Below are 14,957 nucleotides of genomic sequence, written 5' to 3' on the forward strand. Positions count from 1 at the left end.
GCCCATAAAGCCACCAGTAGAACCTCTTTACCTGTAAACTATCTGCCCAAAGGCAGGACCCAGAAATGCAGAGAAGTCCCAACTTCTTCGTCCCTTGTGTCAGGAGCCATTCAGGAAATGTGACTTCCTATTTTAAACCCAATCCCTGACTTTTCTTTCCTGCTTCTAGAACCCACAAATTCACTACAGCATAGAAACCATGTGCTGCATGGACCCGACCCTCTAGACTCACATAGCAGAGACCCTGTTACCTCTCCGTGAGCCAAAGCCGCCTCTCCATTCTCATAAAAAGCACCTGAAGGGGACGCCTGGGTGGCGCAGTTGGTTGGACGACTGCCTTCAGCTCAGGGCGTGATCCTGGAGTCCTGGGATCGAGTCCCACATCAGGCTCCCAGCTCCATGCGGAGTCTGCTTCGCTCTCTGACCTTCTCCTCGCTCGTGCTCTCTCTCACTGTCTCTCTCTCTCAAATAAATAAAAAATAAAAAATGAAAAATAAAAAAAAATAAAAATAAAAAAAAATTAAAAAAAAGCACCTGAAGCCCTCGGGATTACCCCTGGCCTCACTGAGAATCACCTGGAGCCCTTAATTAACAAAGCACTGTTATTTCCACCCAAACCAACTGACAGAATCTGAGGGGGAGGACACCAGTCATGATAATTTTGAAATCCCACATGTGATCCTACTGGGAAGCATTTGGGAGGTGACCTTTGCCTAAGCATGAGAACAAAGGCTGTGGTTGTGACCACATTTAGATCCATGCCTTCTGCACTGGTCACAGCTTCTGGAGATTGACACCTTCTCTCTCTTTCAGGAACACAGAGGGAGACACCTTACAGATGATGTTTCCCCTTATAAATCCAAATGTCTCTTTCAAAAGCAAACAAATACTGGGTTTCAGAGCTTTTCCTTTATCTGGTGTTTATAAAAAAATATAAAAAATAGGAGATCAAGACCTGAGCCGAAGACAGACACTTAAGCACTGAGCTATCCAGATGCCCAGTATATTTTATTTTTACCTCTTGTCCTTGCATAAGGACATCGTCGTCTTTTTCACATTTGGGGGGGGGGATTTGAAATACATATGGAAGGCAGTTACAGGGCAGGAGAGACCATGAAAAAATAAATACAAGTTGAATTAAGATGTTTGGGCAGGGAAATGATGAGAGACTTTATAATTCTTTTTTTTTTTTTTTTAAGATTTTATTTATACGAGAGAGAGCGGGGTTGGGTGAAGGGACAGAGGGAGAGAAGAATATCCAAGGAGACTCCTAGTGGGGAGGTGTGTCTTCCCCTCTCCCCCACAGCAGGGCTTGATCTCAGGACCCATGAGATCATGAAACCCAGAGTGGATGCTTAAGTGACTGAGATATCCAGGCGCCCCACTTCTTTAATTTTTTTTTTTAATTTTAGAGCAAGTGTGAAGTGGGGGAGAAGGTCAGAAGGAGAGAATCTTAAGCAGACTCCCCGCTGAGTGTGGAGCCCTATAATGGCTCCATCTCATGACTCATGATAGCTGAAACCAAGAGTCCTTCCCTTAACCCACAGAGCTAGCCGGGCACCTCTATAATTACTAATGAAATTGTTTAACTCCAGAAATTTTTTGTTTTTCTTCTCTTTTTCTTTCTTTGAGAATTTTGGATTAGGACCTTTGCACTTATGTTTTCATAGTTAGAAAGCAGAATAAGACCAGTGTGCTTTCTACTGATGTATTTAATAGTGAAGGAGAGATAGACTCAGTAGTGTGTATGCTATTGAATCAAACAGAAGTGAAGGCCAGTGATTGTGTGAGAATCTGGATTTCAAATCTGCAAAAGGAAGGTGAAAAAAGGTTTGGGCCCCATGGGATCCCTGTGACAGTGTTTCCCAAAAGGGAATATAAGGAAAAACCTAAAGTCATGCAGCTCCAAAGTAATACATTCCAAGAAGGGATAGAAATCAAGCATGAAGTGAATGGTGCTGTTCCCGATGACCCTTCTCCCATCTCGCCTCCCAAGCCAGGCTTGGCTGAAAGCCTGTGGACTTCCAAACCACCGCCTCTCTTCCATGAAGGAGCACCTTACTCTCCTGCTTTGTTTATCAGGGACACCTATAACCAGTCAATACCTCAGCCATCGCCTCGGAAAATTAAGCGACCCAAACGAAAAATGTACAGGGAAGAACCTACTTCAATAATGAATGCTATTCAACTGCGACCCAGGCAAGTCCTGTGTGACAAGTGTAAAACCAGTGTTGTTGCAGAGAAAAAGGAAATTAGAAAAGGTAGTAGTGCAAGTGACTCTTCTAAATACGAAGATAAAAAACGGAGAAACGAAAAGTGTAACTACTGTGAACAAAAAACTGAAAACTGACCATAAAGTGGATGGGAAAAACCAAAATGAAAGCCAGAAAAGAAATGCTGTGGTGAAGGTTTCCAATATTGCTCATAGCAGAGGCAGAGTAGTCAAAGTTTCTGCTCAGGCAAATACATCAAAAGCTCAGTTAAGTACTAAAAAAGTGCTCCAGAGTAAGAACATGGATCATGCAAAAGCTCGGGAAGTGTTGAAAATTACCAAAGAAAAGGCACAAAAGAAGCAAAGTGAAACCTCGACATCCAAAAATGCACATTCAAAAGTCCATTTCACACGTCGCTATCAGAGTCCTAGCTCAGGTTCCCTTCCACCCCGGGTTCGTTTAAAACCACAAAGGTACAGGAATGAAGAAAATGACTCTTCTTTGAAGACGGGACTTGAGAAAATGCGGAGTGGCAAGATGGCACCCAAGCCCCAGTCTCGCTGCACCTCTACCCGCTCAGCAGCACAGAGGCATTAGCAGGATGCTGGTTTCATGGACAGGTCCCATAATGACACCACACCAGAGCATCAGGACTGAATGACATTGGAGACTCAGATTTTTAAAGCTGCACTAAGAAGTTAATGTTAAGGCAGTGGTTAAAACCAACAATCTATAAAGGGCACTTGCAAATTTTGCTATATGAAACTGAAGAAAAGGTATTAGGGGAATATTTTATAAAAAATAAACTGTTGCAATAAGTTATGCATGAGAGGAGGAGAAAAGTGATGTGAAACACACAGAGAACTCACTTGAATCTTACGTATCAAGAATCACTGACCGTAACTTTTTCTGCATGTGAAGTTCTTTTCAGTACAGTTTGGACAGGCCTAAAAGGCATGGGATGATGACAGAGATGCTGAATTATTTTTTAAACTAAAATTTTGTGCTTTCTCCAAGGTTTTGTTAATCCATTTAGATATTAGCAAAGGTATTTCTAAGATGGCTCTCCTGTGAACACAGCAAGTGTCACAGCTGCCAGGCGAGGCCAAGGTCTCCTTCAGGGTACCAGTGGAAACAACAGGAAAGATTTCCTAACATCCTACTAAAAGGATGGTGAAGTGCCCTGCCCCACCCCACAGAGAATTTGGATCTTTTCTTTCTTCAATAAAACAGGGCTGTATTATCTTGAATATATGTTTGCTTGTTAGAACATATTAAGATGTATTTATTTGCCACCAGTATTTAACATTTTGTGCATATTTTCATAACTGCATTCTTACCTTTTAAATTCTGACTCAAAGTGGATAGGCTAGTGTTGACCTTAGAGTGAAAAATATGTACTCTAAGAGCTAGTTCTTAATTCTACTATGGTGGAAAGGCTTTTTTCCTGAATTTTGATCTGGACCTCTCTCATGGAGAGCCCTTCCTTCCAACTGCAGGATACCCTCTTAGGTGTCAGGTGGGACTTGACCCTGGGAACAAGCAGTAGGAACAGATCCATAAAGAGCTTTCATGCATGGAACATGAATTCTTATTACTGGAGACCATAATGTTTTTCTTGTCTTTGGAAAATACATATTATGAAAAACCTTATTTTTTCTTTTTAATGAGTGGAAAAACTTTCATGAGGAAAACAGATGGACCTATTAGTACTACATTTTTAAGGCATTTTCTATTTGATGGTGCCGTACTTTTAATAAAACTGAATTTTTTTAGTGGCAATACGGATTTATTTTTTAAACCTGAAAGATAGACCATATTGACTACTTAATACAAAAAAGGGGGGGGAAGCCAAAAAATAAAATACAAAATTCATTTGAAGCAACATAACAGATAACTGAGCATTTGGCTCAAATTATCTGTTAACTTTCCATAATCTTACTGTATAGGTTTAACCCACACTCAGGATTAAGAAAAGGTTCTGAGTGAGAGCTGGAGAACATCTCATACACCTGACTAGGACTTGTTTTTACAACTCAAGAAGAAAAGGAAGACAGTCTTCTAGTGAGCTTGATACAAATTCTAATTACACGGCAAGTAATTTAAAGTTTGGAGGACATTCTAAAGTCTTTTAGGAAATCTTCATGAAGTCATTTATACACATTTGATCAAATCTGAAAATGTCAGCTCAGGAACTGGAGCAGCAGGGAGCTCTAAAGATTACATGTAGCTCTGTGGCCCCTCTTCACGGCCCTAGGGCTTAGGCTGGAGTCCATCTTGTTCTTTCTGAGATCGAACACCAGCAGTACCTTTCAGGCTCACTTCAAGAATCATGTAACTCCACACCACGGTGACTGTACAATAATGAAGCTTTAGGATTCTTTGCGCAGTGATGGAAATGATCGAGAATAAAAATACAAAGGCAAAACCTGATCTCTCCCAATTCTTATAAGTTATCTAAATATTTTTTCTCATGACAAAATTCTCAAAGGTGTTTGTTATAAACCATGTTTTTGTTTTTTAATAAATGAAATTTGTTGGTATTTAAGATCTAGACATTATATATATATAAAATATAAAAAAATATAAAAAAATACCAGTCCCAATTACTCCTTGGACCAAAGAGACATATTTTAGGGAGACAAAATGCTCCCATTTAAGTAGGTAAATGTTTATTTTCATAAATATCTGCCATAAAGTTTTCCAAAGTGAATGTACTTTTTACTCTCTTAAAAACAATATCTGAAAACTCTAATTCCTCAACATTCCTTGAAATTTGGTGTTATCCTTTTTCTTTATTGCACCCTTTCTAGAAAATAGTGAGTGCTTTTTCAACTATAGAAAATAAAATAGTCTTCCTATAGTTGTGTTGGTGACTGAATTGTAAACCACTTAAAAGCATCCGGTTGCCATGTTTATCTGTTGTTTTTTTTGTTTTCGGGGTTTTTTTAAAATTATTATTTATTTATTTATTTTTATGTTGAGTTTGAGGAGTTCTTTATAGATCTTGGATATCAGCCCTTTGTCTACATTGTCATTGGCGAATATCTTCTCCCATTCCCTAGGATGCCTCTTTGTTTTATTGACTGTTTCCTTTGCTGTGCTGAAGCTTTTTATCTTTTTTAAAAGATTTTTATTTATTTATTTGACAGAGAGAGATCACAAGTAGGCAGAGCAGCAGGCAGAGAGAGAGGGAAGCAGGCTCCCCGCTGAGCAGAGCCTGAGGTGGGGCTCCATCTCAGGACGCTGAGATCTTGACCTGAGCCAAAGGCAGAGGCTTAACCCACTGAGCCACCCAGGCACCCCCAGAAGCTTTTTATCCTGATGAAGTCCCAAAAGTTCATTTTTTATTTTGTTTCCTTGTCTTTGGAGACATATCTTGAAAGAAGTTTCTGTGGCTGATGTTGAATAGGTTACTACCTGCATTCTCCTCTAGGATTTTACATCACAAAATGGGCAGAAGACATGAACAGACACTTCTCCAAAGAAGACATACAAATGGTTAAAAGACACATGAAAAAATGTTCATCATCATTAGCCATCAGGGAAATTCAAATGAGAACTACATTGAGATACCACCTTACACCAGTTAGAATGGCCAAAATTAATAAGACAACAAGCAACAACCGTTGGAGAGGATGTGGCAAAAGAAGAACCCTCTTACACTGTTGGGAATGCAAGCTGGCGTAGTCACTTTGGGAAGCATTGTAGTGATTCCTTAAGAAATGAAAATACTGGGCACCTGGGTGGCTCAGTGGGTTGGGGCCTCTGCCTTCGGCTCAGGTCATGATCCAGGGTCCTGGGATCGAGTCCCAAGTTGGACTCTCTGCTCAGGGGGGAGCCTGCTTCTCCATCTCTCTCTGCCTGCCTCTCTGCGTGCTTGTGATCTCTTGTCTGTCAAATAAATAAATAAAATCTTAAAAAAAAAAAAAACTAAAACATTGAAAAAATAAAATTAAATTGAGATGTTAAAAAAATTTTCCATTTATAGATACAGCTTTACCCCATAGTCAATGTCAACAATGAATAAAGATCTACAATTCTTAATAAATGCAGAGGTAAGGTAGACTCTGCCCTTCTAGTTGAAACAGAAGCCACTTCCCACTATAAGGACTGTGGGCAGATGTGAAGGTCCTAACAGCCAGGAAAGGTGAGGAGAAGAGGCAGCCAGACCCTGAGATATGAGTTCAGGAACCTGTAACCTCACCAACCCCCTAATCGCACTTACCACTTCTTCCATAGCGGCAAGTGCAGGCTGGGAGGGAGAAAGTTTCCAGAAACCTTTTTCTAGTCACTAATTAAAAAAAATATATCAACCAAACAAAACAATTACACATTTCCTTTCATTGTCTCCCAAGGGAGCTTTGGAACGTTTGAGAAAGACTCTTTCTCCAGGATCCCTACAGGCAGATGCTGGCAAGCATTGGCATATCTGAAGACCACTACTGCAACACTGCAATGAAGTGGGCAGGAAACTCAGGGGTCTGACAAGTGAGAAGGCACATGGGTCTCCTTGCACTCACAGAGCCTGAAGAAGTCATTCTGCCAGGAAAACATGTTCTTTCCTTCTCTTTGGACTGTCATGTGCACCAATACATCAGTTATGAGCAGAGACAAAATGAGCCAGGCATCCGCTGAGGATTTCCAGACAGATGCAAGTGAAAGGTATCTATGACACCGATATTTCACATTAGAAATCAGTGGACTTACTCTGCATGACTCCGTCCCCATGTTGAGTCCTCGGCATAATTCAATGCAAATTAATATGAAGGTCTTACAGGAAGGTGAACAGTGACACTGACCCCCACTCATGACGGGAACAACGGAAGAGTGTCCATGGAAGAAAGAGGGAAGTCTCAGAAGAGCCCTTCACAAATAAAAGCATTGGGGTCAGACTTTAAGAGGCAGATTGTACTACATTTTTTTAAATGATTTTATTTATTTATTTGACAGAGAAAGAGATCACAAGTAGGCAGAGAGGCAGGCAGAGAGAGGGGGCATCAGCCTCACTGCTGAGCCAAAAGCCAGATACAGGGCTCAATCCCAGCACCCTGAGATCATGACCCAACCAAAATCAGAGGCCCAACCCGCTGAGCCATCCAGGCACCCCAGATTGCACTACTTTTATTGATCACTTAACCCAATGGAACTTACTGAAATCTAGAGTAGTGAAGGATTACCATAGTTCTCACCACTTGATTTTTTCCCCAGAATTGTTAACAATAAGCACTGGTTGAAATCCCACTGAGCAGGGTCCAGGCACTAGCACAGCTCCTGCGAGAAATCTTCAGCCACATTCCTGAATGTCAACCATCTCTGAGATAAATAATACATTTATTATGTGGCCGTTGTGCAGAGTTTGTCATTTTACCTAAGAGAGTTCAGAGAACTGACTTGGGTGAGTGGCATGAATTACACACTGAGATGATTAGACACAAAAACGCTCCCTGACATTTTCCCTAATTCAGGGGAAAGAGGACAGCATACGGTCCACAAAACCCTGATAAATACTACTTTCAGGTATGGTAAAATGTATTAGGGCATCAACACGGGCATACATGGTTATGTTTGGTCTCTCTTTTTACATTGTTAAGTTGTGTATCTTTCTCAATGGGAGTCATGGTGAGTCAGAAGTGCACTTCTGAAAAATTTAATGTATACAGCCACAAACTGGAGATTTTATTCAAATACAGGCTCTGATTCCATTCTGGGGTGGGACCTGAGTTTCTGCATTTTTTTAAAGATTTAATTTTATTTATTTGACAGGTAGAGATCACAAGTAGGCAGAGAGGCAGGCAGAGAGAGAGAGGAAGAAGCAGGCTCCCTGCTGAGCAGAAAGCCCGATGTGCTGTGTGCCTCGATCCCAGGACCCTGGAATCATGACCTGAGCTGAAGGCAGAGACTTTAACCCACTGAGCCACCCAGGTGCCCCAAGTTATTGCATTTTGAAGAAGTTCACCACATGTTGCCTCTGGTCTAAGAGACGCACTTTTTTTTTTTAAGTTTTTTTTTTTTTTTTTCTTGAAAACATATTTATTTTAGAGAGAGTGTGTAAGAGGGGAAGGGTCAGAGGGAGAAGCAGACTCCCTGCTGCACAGGGAGGCCTACGTGGAGCTCAATCCTGAGACTCTAGGATAATGACCTAAGCCAAAGGCAGATGCTTAACTGACTGAGCCACCCAGGTGCCCCTAAGGGCTTCACTTCTGAATAGCAAAGAAGTAAAATCTTGAGGGAAATAGTCATGTGTGACTTAGAACAGCTTTATGGAAATTATAGATCCTTTTAAAAAAATATTTTATTTATTTGACAAGAGAGACAGATTACAAGTAGGCAGAGAGAGAGGGGGAAGCAAGTTCCCAGCTGAGCAAAAAAATTAGAGATTCTAATATATGACCACAATCATTTTTGAATATTTCCCTAGGTATTATTCAAAGAGCTTTCATCATTAACACATAAAACCACAAAAATAATCTAAGAGAATATTACTCTTCAACTTTTATGAGACTATTCTGTCAAACATCCAGTAAACAGAAGGGCCTGGGTATTAACCTCATTTGTGAGATGTAGAATTTATCCAAAAGGACCACATTGGTCAACATACAGAAAGGTGCTAAAAGACTATTCATGCCAGGTTTTCTAAGTGAGAGGAGTAATCTAAAGAAGGTAACATCACAGAACTATCTAGCAACTTTTACATTTTGTGCACATATATACATTGGCAAGATAATTATATACACTTTAAAAGAGATAATGTAGAGGCATCTGGATGGCTCAGTGAGTTAAACCTCTGCCTTTGGCTCAGGTCATGATCCCAGGGTCCTGGGATTGAGCCCTGCATGGAGCTCTCTGCTCAGCAGGGAGCCTGCTTCCCTTCCTCTCTCTGCCTGCCTCTCTGCCTACTTGTGATCTCTGTCTGTCAAATAAATAAATAAAATCTTAAAAAAAAAAAAAAAGGAGGTAGTGTAGAAAATTTCTTATTGTGACTGCAATTTTAAAATATCTTCAGTAGTATAAAACATACACATCTATTTGTGGATGACCCTTTTGGGTCGTTTCAATACACCATGGAGACAAATACACAGACTAAAATAAGAGCTACTGTTTCCGAGTCTTGTTTTCATTGAAAATTTATTTTGTTGATCAATTGGGAGTTATCTTTTAGAATTCCGGGATCCTTGAATATATGTTAATATGATATGATTGTTTCCCAGCAATAAGAAGAATGTGTCTGTGTGACATGAGTGTGCAATGGATGGAAATTTCAAGGACCAATGCCCTAATGATTTAGAATCTCTACCTGCAAAGTTAAGAATCTCCAAGTAAACAAAGGTGAGAGCCTTCATTTCCCAAGCAAACTCTAAGCAAAGAGAAAGAAGAGAGGGGGCTTTCCAGATTAAACACCATGTTTTGGGGCAACGGGGTGGCTCAGTGGGTTAAAGCCTCTGCCTTCCGCTCAGGTCGTGGTCTCAGGGTCCTGGGATCAAGCCCAGCACCGGGATCTCTTCTAAGAGAGCCACCACTCTCTGCTCACTGCTCTGCTCTGCTCACTCACTGCTTCCCTTCCTCTCTCTCTGCCTGCCTCTCTGCCTACTTGTGATCTCTGTCTGTCAAATAAATAAATAAAATCTTAAAAAAAATAAAAAATAAACACCATGTTTTATGCACATCTCAAAGCAGTTCACCCAGGACCCATATTTTTTTTTTTAACCCAGGACCCATATTAATTGCAAAGAACAAACTTTCTTAATTTTTTTTAAAAAAAGATTTTACTTATTTATTTATTTATAAAATTTATTTATATATTTATAAAATTTATTTATTTTATTTTATTTTATTATTTTTTTAAAGATTTTATTTATTTATTTGATAGAGAGAGATCAAAAGTAGGCAGAGAGGCAGGCAGAGAGAGAGAGGAGGAAGCAGGCTCCCTGCTGAGCAGAGAGCCCGATGCAGGACTCGATCCCAGGACCCTGAGATCATGACCTGAGCCGAAGGCAGCGGCTTAAGCCACTGAGCCACCCAGGAGCCCAAAATTTATTTATTTTAAAAGGCTTTAACCCACTGAGCCACCCAGGTGCCCCTTATTAATTTTTTTTAAAGATTTTATTTATTTATTTATTTGAGAGAGAGAGAGAGAGAACACAAGCAGGGGGAGGGACAGAGAAAGAAGGAGAAGCAGGCTCCCCACTGAGCAGGGAGCCCAACACGGGTCTCAATCCCAGGACCCTAGGATCATGACCTGAGCTGAAGCCAGACATTTAATAAACTGAGCCACCCAGACACCCCCTTTACTAACTTTAAAACAGTATTATCTCAGCAATTGCACTATTTACCCCAAAGGTATAGATGTAGTGAAAGGAAGGGGCACTTGCACCCCAATGTTCATAGCAGCAATGGCCACAACAGCCAAACTGAAAAAGCCAAGAAGTCCTTCATCAGACAAATGGATAAAGAGGACGTGGTCCATATACACAATGGAGTAGTACTCAGCCATCTGAAAAGGAAGAATACCCACCATTTGCATCAACATGGATGGAACTGGAGGGGCTTATGCTGAATGAAGTCAGTCCATCAGAGAAAGACAATAATCATATGGTTTCACTCATATGTACCATAGGAATAGTGTAGAAGACCATAGGAGAAGGCAACAAAATCAGAGAGGGAGATGAATCACGAGAGACTCTTAACTCTAGGAAATGAACTGAGGGTTGCTGGAGGGCGGATGGCGTAACTGGGGGATGGGCATGAAGGAGGGCATGTGTTGTGATGAGCACTGGGTGTTATTGCAACTGATGAATCACTAAACACTCCATTGGAAACTAATGATACACTCTATGTGGGCTAATTGAATTTAAATAAGAATGAAACACTGTATTAGCTGTAGAGCGGGGGTGATCTGGCAGAGAACACCTGAGCCAAAGAATGAAGGTAACATCGGCCATAACAGAGCACATCACAGTGCTGTCAGGTGCCTGATGTACCCAGGACACATCATCACTTTTTGTGTCCTTGGAAAAACAAAATTAAATTAGACCCCATGCCTCCTGCCTGCACCAGTGCCTCCCTGTCACTTGCTTTGGACCCCTATCCTCAGCTGGACTCCAAGTAGATCCCAGGAGCTCACATTCCACCGGCAGCCCAGGCACCTGCACCAGCTCCTGCCAGTGCACCACAGTGTGGGCCTGGCCTTGTGCCCTAGGCTGTGTCTGCCGGGAGGCATTGGACAAGTGTGGCTGCCGGCCCCCATGCGGGGGAGAGCCTGTTCCAACAAGCACAGAGCTATAGATTAAAAACATTTTTTTTTTTATTACCCTGACCTGCTAGCTACGATCCTGTTTCCACAATATATAATATATGTGAATTACAATAAAAGTTGACTTTTAAAGAAAGAAAATTATAATCAGAATCAAATCATGAGAAATCATCGGCTTTATGCAAATATTAAGGTATATTTAGCTTCCAAGTCCTGTAATCTGCAGGGTATGTAAGTAGTGTTTCTTTAGCAAACTACGCAGCAAAGTTCACCTTTGCAGAAAATTCTGAATTATTTTAGACCACCAATGCCTTCCTGTTTATTTGCACATTTTTTTTTTCTTTTTTCTTTTTTAAGTGTGCTTACAGAGCCTGGCTCAGGTCTCAAACTCATGACCCTGAGATGAATATCTGAGCCCGTATCAAGAGGCAGATGCTTAACCAACTGAGTCACCCAGGTGACTTTTTTAAAAAAATGATTTATTTTTTAAAAGATGTCTTAAAAAATATGTATTTTTTTTAAGAAAAGATTTATCTACCCATTTTAGAGAGAAAGAGAGAGAAAGGAGCAGGGAGGGGAAGAGGGAGAGAGAGAAACTCAAGCAGAGTCCTTGCCAGGTGCAGAACCCAACACAGGGCTCGATCATACAACACTGAGATCAGACCTGAGCCAAAATCAATAGCCCAACACTTCACTGACTGCCACACAGGTGCCCCAGATACCACTCTTTCTAAGAGGTGGCGACTGATTGATCTGCTAAACTTACTGACTCCCTTCCAGTCAGTACGAATGGGGATGGGCAGATAGCAATTTTACAGTGGAGAGACTGGATAACACTACCAACTCTTGATAATCACGTGATAGAGATTAACATCGCCAATGATAAGTAGTGGCTAATTGCATGAATTCCCTGATGTGATATGATGTGATTAGATGAGATGTGAGATATTTTTATAAAAATCTATATACATGTCTGGAATCCATCAAAATCCTTGAGGAGAACACAGGCAGCAACCTTTTTGACCTCAGCTGCAGCAACTTCTTCCTAGCAAGGGAAGCAAGGGCAAAAATGATCTACTAGGACTTCATCAAAATAAAAATCTTTTACATAAAAAAGGAAACAGTCACCAAAACCAAAAGACAATGGACAAAATGGGAGAAGATTCCTACAAATGACCTATCAGATAAAGGGCTAGTATTCAAAATCTATTAAGAACTTATCAAACATAACACCCAAAGGACAAAAAAATCCAATCAATAAATGGGCAGAAGACATAAACAGACACTTCTGCAAAGAAGACGTCCAGGCCATTTGGGTGGCTCAGTGGGTTGGGCCTCTGCCTTTGACTCAGGTCATGATCTCAGGGCCCTGGTATTGAGGCCCTCTGTCTGCCTGCTGCTCTGCCTACTTGTAATCTCTCTCTGTCAAATGAATAAATAAAATCTTAAAAAAAAAAAAAAAAGAAGAAGAAGAAGACAGCCAAACAGCCAATAGACACATGAAAAAGTGCTCAGCCACTTGGCATCAGGGAAATACTAATCAAAACCACAGTGAGATCCCACCTCACATTGGTCAGAATGGCTAAAATTTACAAATCAGGAAACAACAGGTGTTGGCGGAGAATGCGGAGAAAGGGGAACCCTCCTACACTGTTGGTGGGAATGCAAGGTGGTGCAGCCACTCTGGAAAACTGTGTGGAGGCTCCTCAAAAAGTTGAAAATAGATCTACCCTACCACCCAGCAATCACACTACTGGGTATTTACCACAAAGATACAAACATAGTAATCTGAAGGGGAGGTCCAAAAATGAGTGCTGTGAGTTGTGTAAGACTGAGAAATCACAGAACTGTACCCCTGAAACAAATAACACATTATATGTTAATTTTTAAAAGAAAGAAAAAACATCTATAAACACTATCTAATCCGACAAACCCAATTTCAGAGGTATTCTAGAAAGTACTTGGCCAGTCCTCCGCACACCTATCATGTTCATAAAACCTGAGGAGACAGAGAATCTGACAGAATCTGACAGAGAGAAGAGGTGGGAGACACATGTGGGCTATATGTAATGTGGTATTTTGGATTGGATCCTGGAAGAGGGGGGGAAAAAAGACATTTGTGTTAAAATTGATGAAATAAGAATAAAGTCTACAATTCAATTTCTAATGTGGTGTCAGTGTTGGTTTCTTAGTTTTCCAGAATGTACTATGGTAACCTAAGATGCTAACAATAGGGGAAACAGACTCAGTGGAAGATGGGAATTCTCTGTATGTTCTTTGCTAAACTGACTCCAAAGTAAAAAAAAATTACATTAAAGTTGCAACCATCTGACATCTGGGTTGTTCAGTCGGTTAAGTATCTGCCTTCTACTCAGGTCATGATCCCACGGTCCTGGGATCAAGTCCCCGGTTGTGCTCTCTGCTCAGCGGGGAGTCTGTTCTCTCTCCCTCAACTTGTGCTCTCTCTCCCTTGGTCAAACAAATTTAAAATATCTTTTAAAAATAAAATAAAGTTGCAACCCCTATAATTTAATTTATTTACAGATATCTACATTAAATTATGTGTGAGTTGATATCTACTGTTTCTTTCAAATGTGTCCATTTGCTCTGGTGCGTGATTTCAAAAGCAGGAAAATCATTAAACAAAACAGACTCAATAGATTCATGTTTCTGGTCTCCAAATTGCTGCTCCTTTACTAATCCAAGCTTGACGAAGACTTTGTTTATAAACTTTTCTCCTCAAATTGGATGCAGACACCCACCCTAAAATCTGCTTCGTAGCAACCAGCCAGTTGGCCCCAATACCTAACCCAGAACAATCTAAAAATTGTTTCAGACCCTAAAAATTGATTCATTTTTTATCACAGACATAAAACATTTATTTAATATTTGCTTTCCACCTCTACCCTTTTAAAACATTAGCTAACATATCCTCCTGCAAGATTCTCCTTCATCCCCTGGAGTTCACAATTCCAATGTTCAACTGAAAACATTTTTAATATGTTCATCTTTCTCCACACACATGTTTTCTTATTTCGAACACCTACTATTCTCTAAGGATGTAAGACACAATTTGCACAACCTGGATGTCATTGTCCTTCACAACTAAAACCTAATTTTCCCCCAGCTTTACCTCAGGCCACTTGCATCCCAATACAGAACCCAGAACCCTCTTAGAACCCTGAATTCTCTGATCATCCCACATGTCATTCCCTTGAAAGGCACTGGCCTATCTAGGAAGAAGTAGAGAACCCCTCCCCCTCCAAAAAAAGGCACTGGCCTTACTATCACATGGCCAGTAAATCTTGAGAAAATTTGGTATCTCACATTAAGAATTACATATGCGAGCCTCGGGGTTCCACTTAAGGCCCCTCCCTCGCTCAGCTCCCTGTCCGAGCGGCTGCTGCCAAGTCTAGATCCAGTCTCGCGCGCACTGATGACACTCGTCCTCCCGACGTGCACTCCCGATTCCTTTTGGTTCTAAGCCCAAA

The 14,957-nt window shown here is 40.8% G+C and overlaps 1 protein-coding gene across 1 annotated transcript; it reads left to right on the plus strand.

Moving 5' to 3' along the window:
- The first annotated feature begins 1,729 nt into the window (after positions 1-1,729).
- Positions 1,730-2,810, plus strand: LOC122911721 (PWWP domain-containing protein 2A-like). Its single transcript, XM_044256709.1, is given in 2 exon segments — positions 1,730-2,314; positions 2,316-2,810. Coding segments are annotated over 2 exon segments (1,062 nt in total). The 5' UTR covers positions 1,730-1,747.
- Positions 2,811-14,957: the final 12,147 nt, after the last annotated feature.

The sequence above is a fragment of the Neovison vison genome, chromosome 7 (assembly GCF_020171115.1).
Source record: "Neovison vison isolate M4711 chromosome 7, ASM_NN_V1, whole genome shotgun sequence".
NCBI classification, from domain to species: Eukaryota; Metazoa; Chordata; class Mammalia; order Carnivora; family Mustelidae; genus Neogale; species Neogale vison.